This window comes from Tamandua tetradactyla, chromosome 24 (assembly GCF_023851605.1).
Source record: "Tamandua tetradactyla isolate mTamTet1 chromosome 24, mTamTet1.pri, whole genome shotgun sequence".
Taxonomy (NCBI): Eukaryota; Metazoa; Chordata; class Mammalia; order Pilosa; family Myrmecophagidae; genus Tamandua; species Tamandua tetradactyla.
The window spans coordinates 18,415,527-18,429,349 of record NC_135350.1 but is presented as its reverse complement, the minus strand read 5'-3'; the positions used below and the strand labels follow the sequence as shown (position 1 = coordinate 18,429,349).

Sequence of the window (13,823 nt, the reverse complement as noted above, 5' to 3'; positions counted from 1 at the left end):
CTTGTTTTACAGTCAACTAGAATATTTCTTTTCTTTCTGTGGTTATGCCACAGTTTGCTATATAGTTAGATTTGACGTCTTTCATACTTACTTAACACTAATTATTGATATAGACACCCAGACTGTGAGATTGGCAACCCACACAATTTTGCCCATAGTCATAAAAGTACTCCTTTGATTTCTCAGGAGAACCTGTGCCTGTCAGGGGCTGGACCCAGAGACCTGTGGCGCCTCTTTTTCTTTTGGTTGTTCATGGAGCATGTACTACAATGGATGTAAGTTTGCCAGAAGCAAGATCCCAAGAAAATTTAAGCTGCTTGGGGATGATCCAAAAGAGGTTGGTTTACTTCCTGATACATAAGGTTATTATTATTCATAGAGAATTGATGTGCACAAATGAAATTAATAATATGATATATTCTGTAAACACTCATTAAAAGACAGAAGAGTTTAATCTCAGATGATTCAAAATTTTGGCTAAAGTTTAGACACGTTGTAATTTTGTAAAAAGTTAGTCTAGCAGCTATCTTACGCCAAAGTAATAGATAAAGTTTAAGCAACATAAACTCTCCCTACCTGTAGCCTCTTACACTTACTTTTTGCTGTTGTCAATTCCAGAATTTAAAGTGCTGCCATCTTAGCATTAAAGCTAAATGAGAGTTGGAAATATCTTTCCTCTTTTAAATCTGAATTATGAAAGTCATATTCATGGCTACCATATTCAGAAAAGATTATTTCTAGTCACATTTATGTGCCATAAGATTTAGATGGCTTAAATTCCTTTATGAATGCATTCAAATAACTAAAACATATTTAGATTTTAGTGAAAATCTGCAAATACATAAATGAACAGTGATAGACTTATCACTACTTTAGCTTTTATTAAAAATGTATATATTTCTCAAAATATAACTTGCAGATTAATTTCAATTTTTACAACTTTTGAGCAGCATGTGGTCTAGAATAGGCTATTGTAATCATCAGAAAACCTCAGTATACTTAGCCTTTAGATATGACCAAATTTTAGTCTTATCTTTCATTTTAAGTACAATTGAAGTATACAGTTATACTGTGGATAATATTGATGTATCCCTCTAAATGAAAAATTGAACTCTTCACTTACCTATTTATGATTATAATAGTAAGTAAGAGCACAATAAAGTACAAAAATTCTTGAAGTCATAAACTTTTTTCCAAAGGATCATAATGTTTTTGGTAGTAAACTATATTAGTTAAATATGCTTAAACGCCCTCTTTTTATAAGATAAAACCGTGAATATTTAATAAACCCAATGAAAAGTAGTCGTTCTACATGCTGTCAACCTGTTTCGTTTTCCACACTGGAGTGATTTTTTTCACAACAATTTCATTTTATCGCTCTCCAGGGGATGACTAGTAACGTTCCTCTCCCAGTTAAGTAGAATGGTCTGCTCAGAATCCTGTTCCCCTTCTAAATGTGATCAGGTAAATCCACGCTAGCTAGTTGTATCTCCTAAGACTTTTTAAAAGAGAAATTTCAATCTGAAATGAAAATTTCTAAGTATGAATAAAACAACTGAATGTTATCATCTAACATTTTAAAAGCCATATATTACTTGGAAAATCTATTCTCCATGGGATGGGAGAGCATGAACTGAGCATTTCTCCTTTCAAATACATTTTACAAACCAAGCTATATATATATAACCATTCTGTAGCTCTGAGAATTTTATCTATATTTGAAGCACCCAATTCTTTTTATTTTTTCTACGGAGAGTCTGTGTAAACTTTTTGAAATGCTATTTTTGTAACAGTTTTAAACATTAAGATTAGAAATAGACAAATTAAGTCAGGCAAATTCTTTCAGTAGTTCACCTTCCTTGGCAGCCAGTTGGACAGACAGAGTAGATGTGACCTTGTTAAGATCATATGGCTCCAATCTCCTAACCCCACCCATAGAACAGGCTTACATTTAGAAAATGCCAAATATGTGAATGCAAAATAGAAAATCAGTTAATCTTATGAAAATACCAAATTGCTAGCTATTTAGTATAATGCACAAAATAGGTAATGATCTATATGTTTCACTTAGAAATAGTCATATTTTTAAGATTCCTTAGTTACTTAGTATGAAAGGCCGTATATATATATTGTAATTTGGATCCAAGATGTAAAGGAAAAAATCTGATAACCACTGGCATATATAGAGAGAATAGGTCTAGAATTTAATATTTTGAATTATTCATTTTGTACAGGAGGAAAAACTGGAATCTCATTTGCAAAACCTGTCCACTCTTATGGCACCAACATACAAGAAACTTGCACCCGATGCATATAATAATCAGGTAAGTTTAAATAATTATTCACAGTGATTGGAACAGTTAACTTATTAATGACTGGCCTACTTCAAAAAAAAAGTTTAAGCAATATTTTTTCTTTATTTTTCTGACCCTTCTTTCCATTGCAATGCTCTGTTTTTGTTATATGAAAATTGCACTATCCGCAAGAGCATATTTTTGGTCTTTTTATCCTTAAAGATAATGAAATTTTAAGGTACACAAAATGTCCTGTCTACTAAACTTGTTCATGTGGATAATGTTGTCTCTAAGCAGACTTTTGTGATGGAATCAAAATCATGTGACCCTACATAGGTTCTAAGTATCTACTGACTAAATTGTATTTATATTTATATAAATATAAAGCTATGAGTGTAATGCATCATATGTGTACACACATTTGTCCATGTATGCCAGGTTTTTGCTGGGTCGTCTTCTATTGTTTGGCCTTGGCTCCATGAAACAAATACAAACATTTTTCCCCCGTTTTACATGTGTGTTTCAGATTAAACCTTGTTAGAAAGCTAGATAATTTGGTCAGAAATTGCTCATTTAAGGAGACAAAAGAATAAAACTGTTTGCTGATTCAGTGACATCATCAACAACTCTAAGTGAAAGCCTGTTACAAATCAGACCCTGTGTTTATTACATAAAGAAGAACAAGGCAGAGCCTTTGTCTTTAATGAGTTCCTTCCTTAGAGGAGATATAGACAGGCTAGAAGAGGTAAGGCATGAATGGCCTAGGATGCCACATAAAGATCTTTGAGCTGTGTGCTATAGGTCAAAACCATTGACGTTTTTCATTGTGTTAGGGGCAGGAAAAGTGAAGTGATTTAATTTGTACTTGAAAAAGGTCACTTAGCAAACCAGATGAAATATAACTTAGATTAGTGAGGATTAGAGAGGAAAGACGTTATTGCAATCATTGGGCAAGGCATTTTAAGGTGCTAAAGAAATGTCGATAGTGATGGAGAAAAGAAAATAATTATGTGAAATAATTGAGGTGGAACTTGATGAGATTGATGATCAATTGGATGTGAGGATGAGCAAAAGAGAAAATTCAGTGATCCATCACATTTCTGGCTTGGACAGGTGGTTCTACTAATATAGCATCTACAATTAGTGAGGAAAAGTAAGTTTTAGAGAGAGAAAGATCATGAATTGCTTTTTGAATGTGCTGGGTTTGAGGTCCTTTTATGGTACTTCGATGGAGAATCGAGAGAAAAGTCCAGCTAGCTGGAGTGATCCAAATGCAGGAAGTAGCTAAGATTGAATATATATGAGTGAATACTGTTTCTAAGAGTGAATCTTATAAAGAGGAGAAAGGATTGACCATAGAATTCTGAAACTCATCAACATTTTAGTAGTAAGTGGAGAAAGAGAAGGAAGTGAAGTGGGTGATGGAAGAGAAATAAGTCAATAGGGTACAAAAGGCTAAAGATTTAAGGGAAAAAGGATGATTGATAAATGAAGGAAAGACCTGAAGGTGATGAGAGGGTATCAGAAAGCACAGTGCAGAGCATGGGAGTGGGTAGTTATGAAGAGTGGTACATCTTACAGACAGTGTGATTTACCTGATAACGTTAAAGACTTTAATGGGATTAATTTGCAGATATAGAGATAGAACTCAATCCTAAATATAGGCTTAGCTATTCTTTTCCATTGTGGACACTCACCCAACCCTGAACTCTTCTTTATTTTCTTCTCTCTCTCTCTTTCCCTCTCTCTTTATTGATTGATTGATTGATTGATTAGGAGAAAAGGAAACAAATTTAATGAAGGTCAGTTTATAAGTTATTTATGACAGCAAATTTAAATATTATTAATATATGGGATTAATACTGGTATTTTACAGCTTTATCCATCTTAGTCAATATTAGAAAAGTATGAGAATGCTTTGGTACCATTGAAAGGTTCAATTCTGGGGGTGAAATACACTAGAATAAATCAAACTCTGATAAGAAAATTAGTTGAGTCTATGGCAAGATTTCAAGTTTGGGCAATTTCTGTTGTCTGAAGTTTAAAAAAAAAATTGGGGCTATTAGACCCAATTAAATGGCTTTAGTGAGGAGAGGGACAGACTCATAAAGCAGTGATGTTCTTTACTACTTTGATTTTTAATATATCACTTAATAACACAGTTCATATACTAAGCATTTATATTCTACCCTGTTAAGTTTTGTTTGAGTGCTCTTTACGTTTAAACTACTTTATAAATTTCCTGAACATGTAGGACCCAAAATATAAAGGTACCCCAAATTTTTAAGTTTTAACAAGATGATTAGGACTTATTCTTTACAAGTGTTTCAATGTTTATATATATAAACGAATATATATGTAGGTGTAATCTCTATGCAGATACTATTGGTTAATGGCTGTGAATGAATAAGGTATTTTTTTATGTTTCATGGTAGGTACTATTGATGCTGTTAATCTCTGTGTGAATATGCTCTTCAGAGTTCTAAAAATTAGCCATGCGTTTTTTTCCACATGATATTTGGGAAGATAGTTTAAAATTATGGATATTTTCAATTTTTCCCCATTGAGGATGATATTAGCTGTGGGTTTTTCATATATTCCCTCTATCATTTTAAGGAAGTTCCCTTGTATTCCTATCTTTTGAAGTGTTTTCAACAGGAAAGGATGTTGAATCTTGTCAAATGCCTTCTCTGCATCAATTGAGATGATCATGTGATTTTTCTGCTCTGATTTGTTGATATGGTGTATTACATTAATTGATTTTCTTATGTTGAACCATCCTTGCATACCTGGGATGAATCCTACTTGGTCATGATGTATAATTCTTTTAATGTGTTGTTGGATACGATTTGCTAGAATTTTATTGAGGATTTTTGCATCTATATTCATTAGAGAGATTGGTCTGTAGTTTTCTTTTTTTGTAATATCTTTGCCTGGTTTTGGTATGAGGGTGATGTTGGCTTCATAGAATGAATTAGGTAGTTTTCCCTCCACTTTGATTTTTTTGAACAGTTTGAGGCGAGTTGGTACTAATTCTTTCTGAATGTTTGATAGAATTCACATGTGAAGCCATCTGGTCCTGGACTTTTCTTTTTAGGAAGCTTTTGAATGACTGATTCAATTTCTTTACTTGTGATTGGTTTGTTGAGGTCATCTATTTCTTCTTGAGTCAAAGTTGGTTGTTCATTTCTTTCCAGGAACCCGTCCATTTCATCTAAATTGTTGTATTTATTAGCATAAAGTTGTTCATAGTATCCTGTTATTACCTCCTTTATTTCTGTGAGGTCAGTAGTTATGTCTCCTCTTCCATTTCTGATCTTATTTATTTGCATCCTCTCTCTTCTTCTTTTTGTCAATCTTGCTAAGGGCTCATCAATCTTATTGATTTTCTCATAGAACCAACTTCTGGTCTTATTGATTTTCTCTATTGTTTTCATGTTTTCAATTTCATTTTTTTCTGCTCTAATCTTTGTTATTTCTTTCCTTTTGCTTGCTTTGGGATTAGTTTGCTGTTCTTTCTCCAGTTCTTCCAAGTGGACAGTTAATTCCTGCATTTTTGCCTTTTCTTCTTTTCTGATATAGGCATTTAGGGCAATAAATTTCCTCTTAGCACTGCCTTTGCTGTGTCCCATAAGTTTTGATATGTTGTGTTTTCATTTTCATTCGCCTCGAGGTATTTACTAATTTCTCTTGCAATTTCTTCTTTGACCCACTTGTTTAAGAGTGTGTTGTTGAGCCTCCACGTATTTGTGAATTTTCTGGCACTCCGCCTATTATTGATTTCCAACTTCATTCCTTTATGATCCGAGAAAGTGTTGTGTATGATTTCAGTCTTTTTAAATTTGTTAAGACTTGCTTTGTGACCCAGCATATGGTCTATCTTTGAGAATGATCCATGAGCACTTGAGAAAAAGGTGTATCCTGCTGTTGTGGGATGTAACGTCCTATAAATGTCTGTTAAGTCTAGCTCATTTATAGTAATATTCAAATTCTCTATTTCTTTATTGATCCTCTGTCTAGATGTTCTGTCCATTGATGAGAGTGGGGAATTGAAGTCTCCAACTATTATGGTATATCTCTCTATTTCCCTTTTCAGTGTTTGCAGTGTATTCCTCACGTATTTTGGGGCATTCTGGTTCGGTGCATAAATATTTATGATTGTTATGTCTTCTTGTTTAATTGTTCCTTTTATTAGTAGATAGTGTCCTTTAGTTCTTCTAAACCGATGCAAATGTACTAAGAAACGATGATCATGCATCTATGTGATGATGTTAAGAATTACTGATTGCATATGTAGAATGGTATGATTTCTAAATGTTGGGTTAATTTCTTTTTTTCCGTTAATTAATAAAAAAAAAATTATGGATATTATCATAAACTGACCATTTTGGTCTTTGTCCCTTTTCCCCAGCTGTGCAGATTATCTCTACTTCTCATATCTTAATTTTCTTCTTTGCTTTTCTTTCTCGACTTGACAGTGCATGTCTTTTGGCTAATGTTCAACTTCATGTGTCTTCACAGTATTCTTTTGCGAGCTCTTTGTAATCAGAGCCTCGTTTTTCTCTTTCACCCTGTCCTTTAGACATATATTCATTCTGATGTATTTTCTGTGCTTGTCTTACCCTCAAACATTGGGCCTGCAATAGTAGGATCAAATCTAAAAATCATGTGCTATCCATAATATGTGGAAATGACATTTTATACCGCATCATCTAAGAGAACCTTCTGTGATGTTGGAAGTGTTCTGTATCTATGGTGTTCACCATGACAGCCTCTAGCTACAAGTGTAGCTGAATTAATGAATTTTGACTTTTTTATTTTGAGTAAATAACCATATGCGGATAGTGGCTGTACAGTACAGCTTTAGGCCATCAGAAAGACATGCAGTAGAATTGTTTTCTAGCCATAGAGATGGATTTCCAGTAATCCATTCAGAAACTCCTGCATAGTCTTTCTTGTGAGATAGTGTTGGTCTAATGATTAACTAGATTTTGTAAACACTTTTGATCAAGGAACAAAATGAAGCTAACTAGCTCACAGTGTGGATTCATTACTAGTTGCAAACCTCACAACCATAGAACAGAGGGGTCATAACCTTTGCTTCTCTTTTGGTCAGAATTTTATGAGGTTAGAGACGCAGATTGGCTATGTGGACTCAATGGTAAATAATAGGCAGACCAGGAGGTTCCAGGAAGATGGCAGAATAGGATAGGTCGAGTTCACCCCTGCTCCAAGGAACAGCTAGAGAAGTGACAGAAACACTACTGTGTCAGCAATTCCAGGGTATGAGTGATCTGGGAGGTTCTTCTGTACCACATAGGGAGGTCCTGGTTGAAAAAGCAGTAGAATTGAGACACAGAAAACCAGAGACCTGCCAGCTAGTGCAAACAGCCTAAGTGCCCCTTTCCAGTGGAGACCCAGAGCCGTCAAGAGTGCACAGAGAGGGAGATGGGGGCAAGGAAGTAAGCTAAGCCATGTTCCTTGAACATGATACTCTCATGCATGCCGCCCCCACCCCACGACTCCCCCTATACCTCACACACCTGAACCCCATCACCAACTCCATGCTCCAGGCCCTGACCCCTTCCCTGAGCATCCTCACCCCACACCCCCACCCCGCAAATGTGCTCAAGCCTGTCACAACCTGACTCACCTCTCCCGTGCAGATGCACAGTCCCCCCACCACCACCCTGAGATCCATGCATCCATGTCCAGCCGCTTGGCCCCCACTTCCCCCGACTCAAGCACTCACCTTCATACCCAGGCCACACCCACACCCAGTCCATGAAGTCATGCAACCCCACCCTTTCCTCTGAGTTCTACGCTTGTTCACATCAGTATTCAGCCCTATAGACCTATGCATGTGCACGTGCCCACTCATGACATGCCCACTCAGCTCTGGGTAAGCGCTGACCTGTATATCCAAGCCACACCCACCCCCAGTCCACAGAAGCACAGTCTCACCCTGATCTCTGCACACATGCACACCAGGGCCCTGCCCCCCAGACCTACACACGCTCATAGCCATATCCTCCCTGCTGGTCACCCATGTATCCATGCACTGATCTCTTGACCCCTTCACCCAACCCCCCTGCCCTGCACAGGTGCACACCCTTGCCCCACCCCCACCATCCCACACAAGAGTCCTTCTCCCACACAAGAGTCCTTCTCCCACACAAGGCAGGTGCTCTCATACATTTTTGCTACATAGCCCCCTCACTGCACATGCATGCACACCTGTGCTACAGCCCTCCCCACCCATCATCACCCACCCGTGATACACATCCCACAATCTCCACAACCTTTGCCCTTACTACACACTCAAACATCTGCATCCCATACCCCCGGACCCTTCCATGCGTGAGGACACATCCATGCCTTGCCCTCCCCCCACCTGCATCCTACCCATATTCCAGCCCTAGCACATCCACATAAGCCCCCATCCACCTCCCACCATTCGTACCTCTGTGTCCCCCAAGCTGTACCCTGCACCTGCATTCCAAGGCCTGCCTGAACTGAAGCTTGGCCCCATGGCCACTGCACTGTACCTCCACAACCCTACACCCCACACCTCACACAGGTAGCAATGTAGTTTCTCTGACCTGTGCATATACCTGTACTACAATCTGCCACTGCACTGTTGTGCCCTTCCCCATGCCCCACATCCTGCTTCACACCCATCCCGCAAATACAAAGCTTTAGACTACTAAAGGAAGTCAACTTCTAAACTAAACCTATAAGGTATATACATGCCACAAGACATCAAAAGATCATTAACCATATGAAGATACAGACAGATATAGCCCAGTCTAATGACCAAATTAAAACACCAGAGGAGACACAGACTTTGGAACAACTAATCAAAGATGTTTATATAACTCTACTAAATAAAATCAGTGGGATGGCTAATGACATAAAGGAGATCAAGAAGACACTGAAAGAGTATAAAGAGGAATTTGAAAGAATAAATAGAAAAATACCAGATATCATAGAGATTAAAGATGCTGTAGACCAAAGAAAAAATATCTAGAGACACACAACAGCAGATTTGAAGAGGCAGAAGAAAGAATAAGTGAAAAGAAGGACTGGGTAACTGATTTTGAACACATAAAAGAGCAAATGACAAAAAAGACAGAAAAACTTGAATTGGATCTCAGGGAAATGATGGACAAGACAAAGTGCACAAATATAAGAATCATCAGTGTCCCAGAAGGAGAAGAGAAGAGTAAAGGGGTAGAAAAATTAGTGGAGAATATAATGGGGGAAAACTTCCCAATTTTTATAAAAGACATAAATATGCAAATCAAAGAAGCCTAATAAACTCCAAATAGAATAAATCCAAATGGGCCTTCCCCAAGGCATATACTAATCTGTAAAATGTTGAGGAGAAGCAGAAAATCCTGAAAGTGGCAAGAGAAAAACAATCTACTACATACAAGGGAAACCATATCAGACGGAATTCAGCTACTCAACTGGTACTATGGAAGTAAGAAGGCAGTGATATGATATATTTAAGATCCTGAAAAGGAAAGACTTCCAGACAAGAATTCTGTACCCGGTCAAATTGTTCTTCAAAACTGAGGGAGAGATTAAAATTTTCACAGACAAACAAATGCTAAGAGAATTTGTCAGCAAGAGACTGGCCCTACAGGAAATACTAAGGGAGTTCTGCTAACTGAAAGACAAAAAAAGACAGGGAGGTCTAGATGGTGAATTCAAGAAATGCCTTTACAGTAATAACTTTGAATGTTAATGGACTAAACTTACCAATTAAAAGATATAGTTTGGCAGAATGGATTGAGAAATACAATCCAGCTATATGCTGCTTACAAGAGACTCATCTTAGACCCAAGGATACAAATAGATTGAAAGTGAAAGAATGGAAAAAGATGTTCCACACAAGTTGTAACAAAAAGAAAGCAGGAATAGTGATACTAATATTAGAAAAAATAGACTTTAAATGTAAAGACATTATACGAGACAAAGAAGGGCACTATATATATTAGTAAAAGGGACCATCAACCAAGAAGAAATAACATAAATGTCTGTGCTCCCAGTCAAGGAGCTCCAAAGTACATGAGACAAACATTGGCAAAACCAAAGGTCATTATGCCCCCAAATACCAGGATATACATTCTTCTCTAATGCTCGTGGAACATTCTCCGGGATAGATCATATGCTGGGGCACAAAAGAGGTCTTTATTAATGTAAAAACATTGAAGTTATTCAAAGCACTTTCTCTGATCACAATGGAATGATGCTGGAAATCAATATCCACCTAAGAATGGGAACTTTCACAAATGTATGGAGATTAAACACCATACTCTTAAAGAATGAGTGGGTCAAAGAAGAAAGTGCTAGAGAAATCAGTAGCTATCTGGAGGTGAATGAAAATGAGAATACAACGTATCAGAACTTATGGGACGTGGCAAAAGCTGTGCTGAGAGGGAAATTTATTGCTCTAAATGCCTATATTAAGAAACAAGAAAGAGCAAAAATCAAGGACTTAACAGCACACCTGGAAGAACTTGAGTAAGAACAGCAAACTAACCCCATAACATATAGAAGAAGAAAAATAACAATAATTAAAGCAGAGTTAAATGAATGAGAGAACAAAAGAATAGAAAGGATCAATAAAACCACAAGTTGGTTATTTGAGAAAATCAATAGAAGCAATAGGCCACTAGCAAGACTGACAAAGAAAAAAAGACAGAATGCAAATAAAATCAGAAATGAGAGGGGGGTCACTACCACATACTGTGAAGAAGTTAAAAAAAAAGTCATGAAAGGGTAATATGAACAACTATATGCCAACAATCTAGACAACTTAGGTGAAATGGACAAATTTCTGGAAATGTGCAAACAAGCTACACTGACTCAAGAAGAAATAAAAGATCTCAACAAACCAATCACATGTGAAGATATTCAATCAGTCATCAAAAATCTTCCTACAGAGAAAAACCCAGGGCCAGATGGCTTCACAGTGGAATTTTGTCAAACATGACAAAAACAACTAACACCAATTCTGCTCAAACTTTTCCAAAAACTTGAGGAAAAATGAATACTACCTAATTCATTTTATGAGGCTAATATCACTTTAATACCAAAATGGGGTAAAGATGCTACAAGAAAGCTTCTTTAAGCTTTCTCTAAGCTATAGTCCACTCTCTCTAATAAACATAAATGCAAAAATTCTCAACAAAATATTACCAAATCAAATCCAGCAGCACATTAAAAGAATTATACTCCACAACCGAGTAGGATTTATATCACCTACACAAGGATGGTTCAACACAAGAAAATCACTTAATGTAATACAGCACATTAACAAATTGAAAGGGAAAAACCGTGTGATCATCTCAGATGATGCTGAAAACCATTTTTAAAAAATCAGCACCCTTTTCTGATAAAACACTTCAATAGGTAGGAATCAAAGGTAATTTCCTCAATATGATAAAGGGCATAGATGAAAAACCCATAACCAACATTGTACTCAATGATGAGAGACTGAAAGCTTTCCTCCTAAGATCAGGAATGAGACAAGGATGCCCTCTGTCACCAATATTATTCAACATTGCATTATAAGTTCTTGCTAGAGCAATCAAGCAGGAAAAATAAATAAAAGCCATCTAGATTGGAAAGGAAGAAGTAAAACTTTCATTATTTGCAGATGACATGATACTATACTTGGAAAATCCCGAGAAGTCTACAACAAACTTACTTGAGCTAATAAATTCAGCAAGGCCGTAGTTATAAAATTAATGTGCAAAAACAATAATGTTTCTGTATATAAGCAATGACCTAACCAAGGAGTCAAATAAGGAAAAAATTCCATTCAATATAGCAACTAAAATAATTAAGTACCTAGAATGAATTTAACTGGGGATGTAAAGGTTGTACCCAGAAAACTACATAGCTGCTAAAATAAATCAAAGAAGGTATAAATAGGTGGAAAGACATTCCATGCTCATAGATAGAAAGGTTAAATGTAGTTAAGGTGTCAGTTCTACCCAAATTGATCTATAGATTCAATGCAATACCAATAAAAATTCCAACTACCTACTTTGAAGACTTGGAAAACCTAGTTACAAAATTCATCTGGAGGGGAAGGAGACCCCAAATGGCAAAAAGCATCCTAAAAAAGAAAAACGAAGTGTGAGGTTTAGCACTCCCTGATCTTAAAACTTATTATAAAGCCACAGTGGTCAAAACAGCATGGTACGGGCACAAAGATAGAAGTATTGGCCAGTGGAATCAAATGAAGAGCACAGAAACAGGCCACCAAATCTACGGTAAACTGATCTTCAACAAGGCCTCCAAATCCACTGAACTGGGACAAAATATTCTTTTCAATAAATGGGCATGGGAGAACTGGATATCAATACCAGAATAATGAAAAAGGACCCTTCCCTTACTCCTTATTCAAAAATTCACTCAAATTGGATCAAACACCTAAATGTAAGAACCAGTAAAATAAAGCTGCTAGAAGAAAATGTAGGGAAACATCTTCAACACCTAGTAATAGGAGTTAGCTTCATAAACTTTACACCCAAAGCATGAGCAACATGAGAAAAAAGGGATAACTTTTTTTTAACTTTTTTTATTAATTAAAAAAATTAACAAACAAAACATTTAGATATCATTCCATTCTACATATAAATCAGTAATTCTTAATATTATCACATAGTTGCATATTCATCATTTCTTAGAACATTTGCATCGATTTAGAAAAAGAAATAAAAAGACAACAGAAAAAGAAATAAAACGATAATACAGAAAAAAAAGATTATACATACCATACCCCTTACCCCGTGCTTTCATTTACCACTAGCATTTCAAACTAAATTTATTTTAACATTTGTTCCCCCTATTATTTATTTTTATTCCATATGTTCTACTCTTCTGTTGATATAGTAGCTAAAAGGAGCATCAGACACAAGGTTTTCACATTCACAGAGTCTCATTGTGAAAGCTATATCATTGTTCAGTCATCATCAAGAGACATGGCTACTGGAACACAGCTCTACATTTTCAGGTAGTTCCCTCCAGCCTCTCCACTACGTCTTGAACAACAAGGTGATATCTACTTAATGAGTAAGAATAACTTCCAGGATAACCTCTCAACTCTGTTTGGAATCTCTCAGCCATTGACACTTAGTCTCATTTCACTCTTCCCCCTTTGGTCAAGAAGGTTCTCTCAATCCCTTGATGTTAATTCTCAGCTCATTCTAGGGTTTTTCTCAGTCCCTTGATGCTGAGTCTCAGCTCATTCCAGGATCTCTGTCCCACGTTGCCAGGAAGGTCCACACCCCTGGGAGCCATGTCCTACGCAGAGAGGGGGAGGGTTGTGAGACTGCTTGTCATGTTGGCTGGAGAGAGGGGCCACATCTGAGCAACAAAAGAGGCTTTCTTGGGGGTGACTCTTAGGCCTAAATTTTAAGTAGACTTGACCTATCTTTGTGGGGTTAAGTTTCATACGAACAAACTCCAAGATTGGGGGCTAAGCCTATAGCTTTGGTTGTCCACACT

At 36.6% G+C, this 13,823-nt stretch overlaps 1 protein-coding gene across 3 annotated transcripts in view; it reads left to right on the top strand.

The window, feature by feature from the left end:
- TET2 (tet methylcytosine dioxygenase 2) overlaps positions 1-13,823 on the top strand; it is a 169,815-nt gene that overhangs the window by 126,512 nt on the left and 29,480 nt on the right. For all 3 annotated transcript variants that reach the window (XM_077142646.1, XM_077142645.1, XM_077142644.1), the window contains 2 exons: positions 187-337; positions 2,235-2,324. In XM_077142646.1, coding sequence (XP_076998761.1) covers positions 187-337; positions 2,235-2,324 — 241 coding nt within the window. The remainder of the gene's footprint in view (positions 1-186; positions 338-2,234; positions 2,325-13,823) is intronic.